Source organism: Bos taurus, chromosome 21 (genome assembly GCF_002263795.3).
Source record: "Bos taurus isolate L1 Dominette 01449 registration number 42190680 breed Hereford chromosome 21, ARS-UCD2.0, whole genome shotgun sequence".
NCBI classification, from domain to species: Eukaryota; Metazoa; Chordata; class Mammalia; order Artiodactyla; family Bovidae; genus Bos; species Bos taurus.
In genome coordinates, this window is record NC_037348.1 from 59277738 (window position 1) to 59292718 (window position 14981).

At 51.7% G+C, this 14981-nt stretch overlaps 1 protein-coding gene and 1 pseudogene across 1 annotated transcript; both read left to right on the forward strand.

The window, feature by feature from the left end:
• The first annotated feature begins 1884 nt into the window (after positions 1–1884).
• On the forward strand, positions 1885–14903 carry SERPINA5 (serpin family A member 5). The gene is given in 9 exon segments (XM_024982125.2): positions 1885–1950; positions 10056–10680; positions 12526–12629; positions 12631–12724; positions 12727–12796; positions 13149–13197; positions 13199–13297; positions 13871–14011; positions 14014–14903. Coding segments are annotated over 8 exon segments (1209 nt in total). The 5' UTR covers positions 1885–1950; positions 10056–10073; the 3' UTR covers positions 14059–14903.
• Positions 14734–14981, forward strand: part of LOC112443192 (serpin A3-8-like) — a 3305-nt pseudogene continuing 3057 nt past the window's right edge.

Consider the following 14981-nt stretch of genomic DNA (forward strand, 5'->3'; position numbering starts at 1 on the left):
GCATGAAAGTGAAAAGTCAAAGTGAAGTTGCTCAGTCGTGTCCGACTGTTAGCAACCCCATGGACTGCAGCCTACCAGGCTCCTCCGTCCATGGGATTTTCCAGGCAAGAGTACTGGAGTGGGGTGCCATTGCCTTCTCCATCTTCAGTTGCTAAGTTGTGTCTAACTCTTTGCCACTCCATGGACTGCAGCCTGCCAGGCTTCTCTGTCCTCCACTGTCTCCCAGAGTTTGCTCAAATACACGCCCATTGAGTCTGTGATGCCGTCCAACCATCTCATCATCTGTTGTCCCCTCTCCTCCTGCCTTCAGTCTTTCCCAGCATCAGGGTCTTTTCCAATGAGTTGGCTCTTCACATCAGGTGGACAAAGTATTGGAGCTTCAGCTGCAGCATCAGTCCTTCCAATGAATATTCAGAACTGATTTCCTTTAGGATTGACTGGTTTGATCTCCTTGTGTGGGACTTTGTTCTTGCAAAAGACACTCAAAAGGTAACAAACACTGATTTCCTTCCTAGAAAGCATAGTTTGGGAAGCTCTTGGTTATGAGATGAGGGACTCTTGCTTACATCACGTGGCACGATGGATGGAAAACAGAGCGTGAACAAATGAGACCTAGTCTCCCCTTGTTAAGGCCTCTCCCTAGCAGCCGTGTGCTGTTGGGCTGATCACCTACCCTCTCTCTACTTCCATCTTCTCACTGATTCCTTAGGGGTTCCAGCACCCATCTTCCAGTGCATGGCGAAGGTCGTGAGCACACGCCAAGCACCTGATGCCCGGTAGTGACTGTGCTTGTCTCTAGATTGAGGCAAAGCTCAGTATTATCCCCTTTGCAAGGTGGCTGGAAGTACTAAACTAGATAAAGGGCCAAAACTGGGTCCAAAATTATGGGGCAAGAAAGCAGATGTCTCAGAGGTTCTAGAGGGACCCTGTTTGCTGAGCAGCAAGGTCACGTTCTCTGGGTAATACCCGACCCTCTGTTTCCTCTACCAACTGCACACCCCACATTTACTCACACAGCCTTCTGGGTCATGGCCACACACTGTACACCCCAGTTATTTGGAAGCCCCAGGCATGAGGACATTGGCAATGAAACAAGGGTTGAGCCAACACCCCACCACTTGGAAACAGTCTTGAAAGAGTGGGGCTGAGTTTTGAAGCCCCAATGTCAAGGTAGAAAAGAACAGTTCAACTGAGCCCACAGAAATCCTGGGGACAGACTTTTGCTTTGCAAAATACAGTGGCCTTGAAGCTGGTGGCCTGAGCAGTCAGCCCCACTCTGTCCCTAACTGATGCACATCTCTGAAAAGTCCTTTCATCTCTCTGAGCCTCAGTTCAGTTACTGGTACAATAAAAGGGGTGGAGACAGTGATCCCTCATCTCAGCCACTGTGGTGGTGGTGGTGGTGGTGGTTTAGTTGCTAAGTCATGTCTGACTCTTGTGATCCCATGGAGGCTTCTCTGTCCGTGGGATTCTCCAGGCAAAGACCCTCTTGATACATCTAATTTCCACCAGGAGCTGGCTGTAGGGGTCCATGAACCTCGTAAATGCACAGCCTGCATAGAGCTTGGGCTCTCATTTCCCCAGATTTGCAGCAAATTGGCTGCAGGAAACGAAGCTAAAGAGGGTTTGGAAGGGTGTCTCTCTTTGTGTCTGGACAGCTGGTCACCTGTCCAGCCTGGTCCACCTGAGGTGTTTGTGCCATAGCAGTGGTGGCTGGTGTAGGGTTTTCAGGGCAGTGAGGGGCTGATCCTGGTCAGAGCTCAGCCCTGCAAACGACTGGACAGGGAGGAGCCAGGGAAGGGGAGGAGCCCCAGAAGGGGCGGGGCCAGGGGAGAGGCAGAGTCAGGGCTCTGCTTGGTTAGTGACAGAACCTGGCTCTAGTCCAGCCAGTTCTCTACCAAGCCCTACGGACAGTCGCCTCTGCTGTGTGCACACTCATCACCGGACAGAGTAAGTACAGGCAGTGTGGACCGAGGACCTGTGGGGCTTAGGGTGGTGGTGGGGGAGTGGGGGAATGGCCTCTGGAGTTATGGCATTTGGAGGGCTTAAAAACTCTGGAGGTGTCCCAGGGTGAGCAGGACAGTGGTGGGGAGGGAGGAAGCCAGGGCCTGAAGATTAAATAAAGTGGTGATTCTCACCCAAGTGTGATTTGCCTCTTGGGCACTGCTTCATCTGGAGGCATTTTTAGTTGTCATAACTGGATTGGGGGCTGCTGTTGGCTTCCAGGAGGAGAGGACAGGCCAGGGATACTGTGAATACTCTACGCTACACAGGACAGCCCCCACTGAACGACCTGGCTCGAAGTGCCAATAGTCCTGAGAAACCCTGAACTAAGTGGTGCGGACACAACGTCTGGTCCCCGGAACATGCTGGACAAACCATAGCTTCTATTGTTTTCTGTGCCTGGAATGTTTCACCTTCAGAAATCAGGAAAAATGATCGAATACAATCTGTTTCCCTAAGATAAGGCTGGCCTGCCAGGAGGTTGCCACCCAGAGTGGTCATTTGGCCATTTGCTAAGTAAGAAAATGTAGACATACAGTGAGTGGAATTTTCAGTTTTTCTAAAGATAAGGCTTTGCGCATGAAACACAACAATAAAAGGGAAACTGCTCCTCTGGGCCGACATCCTATTGACAGATCAAGAAACCACAGCTTGAAGAATAAAGGGGGTGGGAGGGAACTTCGGGAAGTGGTGGATGGCAGTGATGATTTCACAGGTGTGTACTTCCCTGCTCTCCAAACTCATCAAATTGTGTACAGTAAATATGTACAGCCTTTGGCAGGTCAGTCCGACCTCAATAAAGTATTAGAAAAGAAAGAGAAAGGAAACTGAAGCTTAGCTTCAGTGCGGAAGTTATTCAAGGTCAGCTGGCAAGTTAGCCCCAGGAATGCCAGGGCTCAGCCCTGGATGCCCAGACTGGCTCACTTCCATGACTCGGTGGCCAGCACATGTTCTAACACCTCTGAATTACAGAGAAGGAGCCCGAGTCCAGTCATCCATCCACTCATCCATTCATTCCACAGGAGTGCTGGAGCACCACCTCTTGACTGAACGCGTCATGGCGGGAACCAGTAGAGACGGAGGTCCTTTCTTGCAAGCACAGGTTCTAGTGGGGGAAAGGCTTGGACAAAAGAAGCCCGCAGCACACGCATATGTAATTTCACTTCTGTAACTGGTGGAGCCATGAGAGAAACAGTCAAAGGAGCCCTTATAGAGAATAGCAGTGGTGAGGGTATGGCCAGGTGTGGACAGGGTGCCATCAGGATAAGTGGAAGCCTGGACCCAGAGAGCAGGTGGCGTTAGTGAAGAGGCGGGGAAAGGTTTCCAGGAGGGAGGGTGGAGTGTACAAGGGCCCAGGACTAGGACAGGGCTTCTGTGTTAGGAACTGAAAAACAAGACGTGTGTCCTGGGAGGCAGAGCTGGTCAGGTGCGGCTGGTGAGAGCCAGACAGAGCTGGCAGCCTCATGGGTTATCGTGTAATCACAGTTAGGTTTTACCGAGCCAGTGGGCAGCAATGGTGTCTTTAGGCAAGGGAGGGCCCTGCCCGTGTTTGTGATCGAAGGGGATTATTTCAGAATATACTTATGTATGTCAAATGGCTCTCAGGGGCAGGATAAGCAGAGTCCAGGAAAAAGAGGCTTCCACTGGGATGATAGCAAGGAAAATGCGGCGAGGCAGGCAGATTTCAGAGCTAGAAACCGACAAGCCCTGCTGATGGTCTGGAGATAGAGAGGGAGGTTAAGAAAGGCCCAGGCCCCTGATTCCAGAAAGCTCTTCCCCCCTGGCCTGCAGGATCTAGGGGAAGTTGTGTTTTATCTCTCCCTCTCTGCCTGGGCTCCAAGTCCTATCTCTCTTTGTGTAATTAGCAGATAGTAGACAGACCCTCCTGAGCCACACGGCCACCTCCCACAGCTGAGTCCAAAGTCGACCTTGGTGGGACTTTGTTGCCTAACATTTGGAATAAACACCAGCAGATTTCCAGGCTGGATGGTGGGACACCAGTGGGAGGACCTCTAAGGACGTGCCTATCCGATGCCCAGCCTCTGTCATCGCAAGTCCCTTTGGCCTGGGGTGCCAGATCAGCCCAATCAATTTGCTCTCTTCCCTCTGACACGTGGGAGCATCTCTGCAGACACACTGGCGTCAGGCACCCAGGAGAGCGTCAGCCAGGCCAGGCTCTGCCAGCACTCAGTGGGGGCTGGTCTCCTGAGAGCCAGGTTCACAGAGCCTGAAGACTTTCCACTGGCTCAAGGTTGGCACGAAACTCTGTAAGCTGTATATTTGCCCCCAGAGGCCCATGAGTGCAATTGCAAAGCCTGGACTTAGAAACTCAGAAACCTGAAATGAGCACCCCCAGGCCTCTACTGTCTCAAGAGTAACCTCTCTGACCCTCTGTTTCCTCTCCTGGACAATTGTGACAATGATACCAACTCCATGTTGCTATGAAGTGAAGTGTTAGTTGCTCAGTTGTGCCCAGCTCTTTGTGACCCCATGGACTGTAGCCCACCAGGTTCCTCTGTCCATGGGATTCTCCAGGCAAGAACACTGGAGTGGATTGCCATTTCCTTCTCCAGGGGATCTCCCCAATCCAGGGCTCCAACCTGGGTCTCCTGCATTGCAGGCAGACAAGGAACATGAATGAGCTATTTCAGGTGAGCAGGTTAGGAGACACCTGGGAATCAGAAGAGGGGGAACAGCATGTCATCCTCATAAATCGGAGCCAAGAGGCAGCATGTACACCAGTCAGAGTCTGGATTTTAACCCAGATCTATTACTCACTGGCTGGAACGAGCTATTCCATTTTGCTAAGCCTCAGTTTCTTGCTGTTGTTTAGTTAAGTCGGGTTCAACTCTTTTGTGACCCCATGGACTGTTGCCCGCCAGGCTCCTCTGTCCATGGGATTTACCAAACAAGAATACTGGAGTGTATTGCCATTTCCTTCTTCAGGGGATCTATCCAACCCTGGGATTAAACCCACATCTCCTGCATTGGTAGGCAGATTCTTTACCACTGAGCCATCAGAGAAGACTCAGTTTATTTGGCTGTAAAATGGAACTAATAATACTTTGGGTAAAGATGAAATGTAGTTATATTTAGAGAGCATTTAATCAGTCCTTAATAAATAGTGGCATCAATAAGAGGGAGAGAGCTAAATGGAGCAAGGTTTTCTGGGCCCCAAACCTGAAGCCCAGAGGAGCCTGAGAGAAGCAGCTTTAGTCCATCAGATTGCTGGTGTTTCAGAGGGGTGGCCAGTGGTGGGGCCACAGCACCAGACCTCCAGGCCTGGGAGGGGAAGGGCCTGGCCCAAGGTCACCAGGCTGTTGCCAGGGACAGGAGGATGGGAGGTTGGAACTCTCACTCCTGCTCCCTGACCAGCTGCCCCTGGGCTCTGCTGTCCAAGCCGGAAACTCCTCTGTGGCCTGTAACAATTCTTTGAATGCATTTCTTTTATGGTAATTATCAGCTCAGTGTTATCTGTGTGTGGGTGTAGAGGGAGGGTTGAACTGAGTTGCTTCTTAAGCAGCATCCTGCTACACTGATGATTCTAACACTCTGCAGACTAAAGGACACAACGATCACGCCACCCACCCATGCTCTTTAAAGACCTTCGTGAAGGTCACTCTCAAAGTGGGAACAAAAAGGGAGTGTCAGCATGGGAAGCCTGGACTGCTTCTTGTTTATTTTTTTATTTGGCTGCCTTGGGGAAGCAGGCTCTTTGTTACATCCTATGGGTCCTTCGATGTAGGTCACACACCCTCTCGTATGGCACCCAGGCTCAATAGTTGTGGTGCATAGGCTTGGTTTTTCTGTAGCATGTGGGGTTTTAGTTCCCCGAACATAGATCGAACCCATGTTCCCTGCACTGCAAAGCAAATTAATGACCACTGGGCCACCAGCAGAGTCCCCAGACCATTTCTCAATTCTCTGCAGAGGCAGAGAATACAAAATTGGAAGGCTGTGACACAGACAGGGGAGGACCAGGGATCTGGGGAACTGAAGGGTGTGGCAGTTCAGAGCATGAGCTTTCAGGGTCCGAACTGGGTCTGAGCCCAAGCTCTGCCACTACTAGCGAGTGACTCAAACTCTCGGAGCCTCAGACGACCCGTCTGTAAAACGGAGCTGATCTCGTGGCCTCGGCCTGCACAGTCTTGGAGCAGAGCCTGGGTTCCCAGCCAGAGACTGAGGCCAGGTCACGGCGGTGAGAGCACCAGATCCTAGCCACTAGACCAGTGGTCAGTGACAAGTCCCTGTCCTTCTGCTTTGCAAAAAAGAATTCTCACAAAATGGAAAGTAGTGAAACGAGTGAAGTATTAGGAGGAAAAGGAGTACAGTAAGTGTGGATAGACACACAGGCACACTCAGAGGGAGAGTCACTGAGTTCGCATCCTCATGGCAGTTTGAATTACTTTTATGGGGCATTTCTTCCAGGTTTCCTTTGGCCAACAATTTTGATTTCCTGGTTCACAGTCCATGTTTGGCATAGCTCAGGGTCTTCCCATGTGAGCACACGCATCTCTTAGCCAAGATGGATCCCACCGAGGAGGCTCACGGGTAGAGCATTTCTTGACATCACTCCTTGGCCCTCCAAGAAGCCTGTCTGGTCATGTGTGGTCAGGGAGGTCTCCTGACTTCAAGAAAGAGAAACGTGTTTTCTGGGTAGGGTCCAGCCCACTCCCTTACTTGTCCTGCTATTCTCGTCCTGGAGTTTCGGTCCACAGAAAATGAATCTCCAATCGCTCTTCCCCTGGGAGTCCATCTACCTCCTGCCTCATAGCCCGTAATCGAACCTGCGTCCACGGGTGTGTGTGAGGCTAAAGGGACTGATGTGTGTTGAGACATCGCAGCACCCAGCAGTGGCAAGTGCTGTCAGTGCACCTGGGCCTCCCATGGGCACCGGGACCTCTGAAGCCGCTGTGTTTGGCTCAGGGTCACTGGAGGTTCGGCAGACGGAACACCCTAAATGAACTTCCTTGGTGGGCTCAGGTGTAGTTTATTTTTTGTTTGTTTTTGATAATGTGAGAAGTAGATTTATTTATTTAAACTGACACACATTGCATAGACAGAATCTGGTTTGTCTCAGAAGATGAGAACAGCCCTGGTAGAAACAATCCACAGAGTGTGGGCCATCTCAGAAGGCGAGAGGCCCTCGGGTACAATTTGGAGGCCAGGAGTGCTGAGTGTGACTTGCTTGAGTCCATCAGTTTCATTCAAAGACAGGAGGGTCCACGGACCCCCAGGCTCACTGGTGTCCTCCCACCAGCCATATCCAATGCAGCAGTGGGGGGCCCTTTGGTTTTGCATGGGTCTGTGACTCTGTGGCCATGCTCGCCCTGAGCCTGGGGGGCCTGATGTCATGGTGTCCATGGGGGGAGCACACCCAGCTGAAGGGGATGCACACCGGGCCCATCGTGGGAATTAGTTGTCTGGCTGCCACTGGGCTCCCGTGAGAGCGTGTGTGTGAAAGCGTGTGCCCCTGCATACAGCTGGGGAAGCGGGGGTCTCGAGTGGGGCTTTGGTCCATCGTGGCCACACTGCCAGCTCACACTTGGACAGCACGTCTGCATAGGGCCCGGTTCCAAGCCATTGCTTATGTGGACTCCTTAAAGCCTCAGCCACTCCTGGTGTGGGTTCTGTCCTGACCTCCGGCTACAGGCAGCAACACTTGCTCCATATCACACTTGGAGGAGCAGTGAGGTTGGGATTTGAACCCGGACTGCTGCCTTTAGAGTCTGTGCTGTTCACAGTGGGTGGAAGGAGGGCTTTAGGAGGCCCAGGCACAGGAACAGTTTCTGGGTAGACAGGGGGAGTCTAGGTAGGTGGCAGGGGAGAGACTGAGGGTGGAGGACAAGCCAGAATGATGGCAGAGCCCCAGAGCCCACCTGAGAGTCTGTAGAGAGACAAGAGGTGAGGGCATCCTATCTGGGGGAGGCAAAGAAGAGCGCCAGGAAGGTCAAACAATACACCTTCATGGTCTCACAGTCCTGGAGGCTGGAAGGCCAAGGTCAAGGTGTTGGCAGGGCGGGTTCCTCCTGGGGCCTTGCTGCTTGGCTTGTCTGCGATTGTCTCCTTCTCCTTCCTGTGTCCCCACATTTCTCGTATGGTCACCCCTCAGTCTGCGTGTGTCTGTGTCCTAATCTTTTTTTTTCTTTTTTAAATCCTTGATTATATTTATTTTTAATTGAGTGATGATTGCTTTACAATATTGGTTTGATTTATATCAATACATCAACATAATCAGCCATAGGTATACATATGTGCCCTCCTTCTTGAACCTCCGTCCCACGTCCCACCCTTTTCCAGCCCTCCAGGTTGTTACAGAGCCCCAGTTTGAGTTCCCTGAGTCACACAGCAAATTTCCACTGGCTATTTTCCATATGTTAGTGTATCTGCTTCCATGCTGTTCTCTCCATTCGTCTCACCCTCTGCTTCCTCGCATGCCCTTGTCCATAAGTCTGTTTTCTAATCTTTTCTTTCAAGGACACCAGTCGCACTGGATCAGGGCCCTGCTCCAAAGACCTCATTTTAACTTAAGAAAGTGAAGTCGCTCAGTCGTGTTGGACTCTGCAACCCTGTGGACTGTAGCCTCGGAGAAGGCAATGGCACCCCATTCCAGTACTCTTGCCTGGAAAATCCCATGGATGGAGGAACCTGGTAGGCTGCAGTCCATGGGGTCACTAAGAGTCAGACACGACTGAGCGATTTCACTTTCACTTTTTACTTTCATGCATCGGAGAAGGAAATGGCAACCCACTCCAGCGTTCTTGCCTGGAGAATCCCAGGGACGGGGGAGCCTGATGGGCTGCCGTCTAGGGGTCGCACAGAGTCAGACACGACTGAAGCGACTTAGCAGCAGCAGCAGGAGCACTGTAGCCTACCAGGCTTCTCTGTCCATGGGATCCTCCAGGCAAGAGTACTGGAGTGGGTTACCGTTTCCTTCTCCAGGGGATCTTCCCAACCCAGGGATCGAACCCAGGTCTCCCACATTGAAGGCAGACGCTTTAACCTCTGAGCCACCAGGGAAGCCCCCATTTTAATTTAACTGCCTCTTAAAGGCCCTGTCTCCAAACACAGTCACATTTGGGGGTCTTGGGTTTCTGGACATCAGTGTATGGATTTGGGGGGCACAATTCAGCCCATCACAGAAGAAGAGGGTAGTCTGGGAGCTCACACTGTGTGTGTTAGTTGCTCAGTTGTGCTTGACTCTTTGCGACCCTGTGGACTGCAGCCCACCAGGTTCCAGGCAAGGATACTGGAGTGGGTTGCCATTTCCTTCTCCAGGGGATTTTCCCGACCCAGGGATTGAGCCTGGGTGTCCTGCACTGCAGGCAGATTCTTTACTGACTGAGCCACCAGGGAAGCCCTGGGAGCTAACAGTAAGAGGACAGAATTTCCTTAAGGGAGGAAGGTGCCTCTGATGAGGGACTGGGTGGCTTTATGGGGTCCTAGAGCAGCCCCTGGGGAAGGAGAGGGAGACTGATGGTATCCTGTGTTCACACATGAAGCACAGGAGCCTGGCACTCTGCCCACCACCTGGATGCTCCGAATGAACAGGGACAAATCCAGCAGTGTGGCTGAGACCACGGGGAGTAGCTACCCTGAGCTCATAGCAGGAAATGAGGTATTGCAAATGCTACGCCCCAGCAAGAAAGTGAGGGATAGGGGTCATTCAGGGATACAGGCTGCTCAGCTTCTGGTAACCTCAGAGCTGCTGAGCAGGCAGAATCCTCAGTCCTCTGTGATGGGTACTTCCCTATGGATGAGAAGCGTCTTCTTGCCCAGTGCCCACAGGGGTCTCACTCCTCCGCCTGTCCTTCTTCTCCCTGCCATAGACACCCACGTCCCCGAGCCTCTGTCCTTCCGCCCCTCTGGGGCTCTCTAAAACCTCACTCCCTCCCAGCCGCTGGGGTTCATCATCGCCCTCTGAGGCTGCTGGTGGGCACGGTCGCCCCCTTCGGAAGGTCAGCCCTGCCCCTAATCTTCCGATCTTCTCACGGAGAGGATGCGCTAGCCACCCATCCTTTCTGAGGTCATCTTCCCACTCTCCCTTTCAGAACGAGGGGTTAGCCGCGATGCGTCTCTGTCTCTTCCTGTGCCTGGTGCTCCTCGGGCCGCGGATGGCCACCCTCCGGCGCTCCCAAAAGAAGAAAATCCAGGAGGTGCCGCCAGCGGTTACCACGGCGCCGCCAGGCAGCAGGGACTTTGTCTTCGACCTCTACAGGGCCTTGGCCGCAGCCGCCCCCGCTCAGAACATCTTCTTCTCCCCTCTGAGCATCACCGTGAGCCTGGCCATGCTCTCCCTGGGTGCTCAATCCAACACGAAGGCGCAGATCCTGGAAGGCCTGGGCATCGGCCCGGGGGAAGGCTCGGAGGAGGAGCTCCACAGCGCCTCCCAGAGGCTGCTGCGCGAGCTCCAGCAGCCCCAAGACAGCCTCCAGCTGAGCCTGGGCAACGCCCTGTTCACCAAGCCCAGGTTGCCCATCCAGGAGGCCTTCCTGGGTGCCATGAGGACTCTGTACCTGGCAGACACTTTCCCCACGAACTTTGAGGACCCCGAAGGGGCCAAGAAGAAGATCAATGATTACGTGGCAAAGCAAACGAAAGGCAAGATTGTGGACTTGATAAAGAGCCTGGATGGCACCCAGGTCATGGTCATGGTGAATTACATTTTCTTTAAAGGTAAGACCCTTGGGCTTGAATCTGAACTTGCTCTTTGCAGATGCTTTTTGTCAAAAACAAACAAAACAAAAAACCCCCAATCCCTCCAAGACGAAACAAAACCAGTTCCCACACACATAAACGAGTGGGAGGGGGTTTAGTACTCTCTGGTCCCTGATGATAGAGTGAAGTCAACGGTCAGCCAGGTGAGACGATGCCTTCTTAGCCTTCTTGGTGCGTATGTGTGTGTTTAGTCGCTTCAGTTGTGTTGGACTTTGTGTAGCCTGCCAGGCTCCTCTGTTCATGGGATTCTGTGGACAAGAATACCAGAGTGGGTTGCCATGCCCTCCTCCAGGGGATCTCCCCAACCCAGGGGTTGAATCTGCATCTCCTGCATTGCAAGCAGATTCTTTACTGCTGAGCCACCAGGGAAGCCCCTCTTAATGCTTCAGGTGGTATAAAGAGCCTGATGCTGTTTCCTCCACTGGGGAAAAGCCAGCTCCTATTTGGGCCCCCAGGAACACTTAAAGCCACAGCATCCACATAAACTCTGAAGCATGAGTTTGTCAAGGCCACGATGCCAAAGAAACGGACACCATGGCTACTCAGGGAAGGACTGTGGGTCTTAGACGTGCCTTAGAGGGCTTTTGCCAGCTGCTCTGAGGCACCCACGTCCTCACCTCTGTGCCTTCCTGGGAGCTGGTTCCTTAGCCCAGAAATTCTGGGACAAGAACCTATTCCTCTGAATTGTCTTCTCTCCCCCACTTGAGAGTCAGTCTCCCCATCTTTGTCTCCCTGGCATTTCTTGTAAATATCCCTACTCATCTCAGCTTGTATGCCTGCTTCTCCTTCTAGATGCTGAGTCCTGAGCACCCTATATGGGGCCTGACTGAAGATAGAGAGGGGAGTGGGGAGAAAGGGAAAGAGGAAACTAGTTAAATTGGTACCCAAACCCCCTTCCTGTGGTCACAGAGAGTGAGGATCAAGCTTGCCTTCTAAGAGTTCTTGTCCTCATGTCCAGGTCTAGGCTTCAGAGGACAGCTGTGAAGTAAGCTAACTGGCCCGTGGGAGTTGGATCTGTATTTGATAACTACTAAGAAGATGAATGGAGAAGGCAATGGCAGCCCACTCCAGTACTCTTACCTGGCAGATCCCATGGATCGAGGAGCCTGGTAGGCTGCAATCCATTGGGTCGCTAAGAGTCGGACACGACTGAGCGACTTCACTTTTACTTTTCACTTTCATGCATTGGAGAAGGAAATGGCAACCCACTCCAGTGTTCTTGCCTGGAGAATCCCAGGGACAGCGGAGCCTGGTGGGCTGCCATCTATGGGGTTGCACAGAGTCCGACACGACTGAAGCGACTTAGCAAGAAGATGAAAGCAATTACTTGTATCACTTTGAACAAAATACCCATATGAAACAGACTGAGCAAGAAGCACAACCAAAGACTTCCCAGCAGGAAAAATCATGTTTTTTTCAGGACCCTTATGAACCTTTCCTCCAAACCTAGATTGAAATTCAATATTGGGAAAAGAATGGAAAAGAGAAGAACTCACCCTCCTCAGTGGGATATTTGAGCTTGAGTACCAACATCAGAGAACCAGACAAACAGCATTTAGGGTAAAGGGTGCCCGAAGACATGAAAACCAACCTCCTTGTTTTGCAAATGTGGGAGCATAGCCCCACAAAGTTCTAGTCTGTCCCCTGAATTAAGAAGGGGCTTGTCTTTATATTGAAGAGGCTTTGCTGTCACTTCTCCCAACGATACTGCTCTAAAGAGGATGCTCTCTGGTAGGTTTACTGTGAGCACACTTTTCATTGGTAGCTGACAATTTCTAATTCCTTTTCCATTTCAATCTGTAGCTAAGTGGGAGACAAGCTTCAACCTCAAAAGCACCCACGAGCAGGACTTCTACGTGACCCCAGAGACGGTGGTGCGGGTCCCCATGATGAAACAACAGGACCAGTTTTAACTACCTCCTGGACCGAAACCTCTCCTGCAAGGTGGTGGGGGTCCCCTACCAAGGGAACGCCACTGCCTTCTTCATTCTCCCCCGCGAGGGGAAATGGAGCAGGTGGAAAATGGCCTGAAGGAAAAAACACTCAAGAAGTGGCTCAGGATGCCCATGAAGAGGTATTCTTCACACTACTCTGGGCCAGCCTGCTGTGGCACACCCACAGGGCCACACGGCAGTGGTGGGAGCACTCACCTGGCCAGGACCTGCCTCCAAGCCCAGAAGCATCATGTGATGTCCCAGCTCTGGGGCCTGAGTCCCCTAGCTGGAGGGAGCAGGGCTGGAAGCTGGGTTTTCTGGTGGGACATCTGAGTGGGCAGTGACCACTGGGGACAGCTCAGGTCCAAGTCCAGAGTTGGATGGGTTCCTTTCTAGACAACAGGTTGGAGGAGCATTAGGAAACCTAGAGATAGCAGTAATATGAGCCAGTGCTCTCAGAGAGTCTAAGAAAAGGTCCTCTTCTCTTTCCAGGCGGCTTGAGCTTTATCTTCCCAAGTTCTCTATTGAGGGCTCCTATCAAGCTGGAGGAAGTCCTCCCCAAGCTGGGGATCAGAGACATCTTCACCTCCGACGCCGACCTGACCGGCATCTCCAACCACTCCAGCATCCGGGTCTCTGAGGTGAGCCCCAGAAGCTCCTGAGCACCTGCTTCTAGAAACTTCTATCCTTTTCTGTTATATTCTATTCCATTCTATTCACCCCATCCCTCATTCCATATTCTTTCTCTCTCTCTCTCTCTCCTCTTTTCCCTCAAGAAGCAAAGGTTTCACTTTGCCTCTTGTCCTCTGAGCAGTGGGAAGCTGTATCCAGCGCCGTGTCTTGCAGGTGTCTTGTCTTAAGCAAATCAAACCTAAGAATCAGAGGCTGACTCCTTCACTTACTGCGTGACCTCCAGCATTTACTAGACCTCTCTGAGCCTCCTTTCTCTCTATAAACTCAGAGAGTCACACCCTTTGCTGTGAGAGGCAGTGAGAATTCAATGAAAAACATGTGAGCACTCACCCCTAAGCCCTGGGGGCACAGTAATTGTTCAGTCACCTCATCTCCTGTCTGCTTCATGGCTCAGGAGCACAGAAGTTCAGATAGTGGTGCCATTGGCAGAAGCTTGGCTGTTTCCCCCGATTGGCATCTCCCTGCCCCTGGTGGCTCCGTGACACCTGATGTCTCCGTGACGCCTGATGTCTCCCCTGTAGATGGTGCACAAAGCTGTGGTGGAGGTGGATGAGTCTGGAACCCAAGCGGCTGCAGCCACGGGGATGGTCATCACGTTCAAATCTGCCCGATTGGGCTCTCAAAGGATAGTCTTCAACAGGCCTTTTCTGGTGCTCATTGTGAAGACAGCAAACACATCCTTTTCTTAGGCAAAGTGACTCGCCCTTGAGATGAGGATTTCTCAAGGGGCCTCCATAGTGGAAGATGAATGTGCACGATGGCTGTCTGTCTGCTGGGAGTTGCTGATTTACACAGGTTTGGTTGACTAATGAGACTCCCACAAATCATAATATTAAGAACATCATCAAAACACTGATGACTGCTTTTTTTCACATGATTGCAAGACATGGGTGCCTTGGAGAACATTTGGTTTTGCCCTTGCCTTTCATCAGTGGAGATTAGCCCTGAGGCCCAGAGAGGTTGGTTGACTTGCCCAAGGCCACACAGCATGTTAGTGCAGAGAGAAGCCCAGAATCTAAGCACCTGTTACCCAGCCCAACACCACCAGTTTCTGTAGGAGCATTGTTCCAGTAGATATTTCCAACAGGAAGTGTATCTCTAAGCCTAGCTTCCCACCTTTTGGCAGTACCAGCTATCAGTTCATCATGGCTTGGAAAAAAAAATGCTGGGATGGGAGTATGAAATCGGGCTTCTGTCCCAGCTGTGTGACTTTGGGGTAATACTATCTCTCTCTGGACTTCAGTTTCCCCATGTCAGGTGAGGGACTGAAGAATCCTTGAAATCATATAAAAAGGCTAGAATGTTCCCCACCAATCACTGTTGATTTCAATGCATTTAAGTGCCACTCATCTTTTAAGAAAAGCAGGTGGACAGCCGGGTAGACATGGCCAACCCGGGATTGTACCTGTCCTGTGGGTTAAGTTACAACCTCGTGGGCTTGGCTAGGTGTGGAAGAATGGAGGCCTGACGCGAATACTAGAGTGTCATTTGAAGACCCTAATGACTAACCGTGGATTTTAGTGTCAGCAATAACAATAAAGCATTTTGCAAACACTGGATGTCATTGTCCTTCTGGAGGCAGTGCTGGAATGGTGACATTCCTAGCTTCCATGTTCTAGGACCAATGCCCTG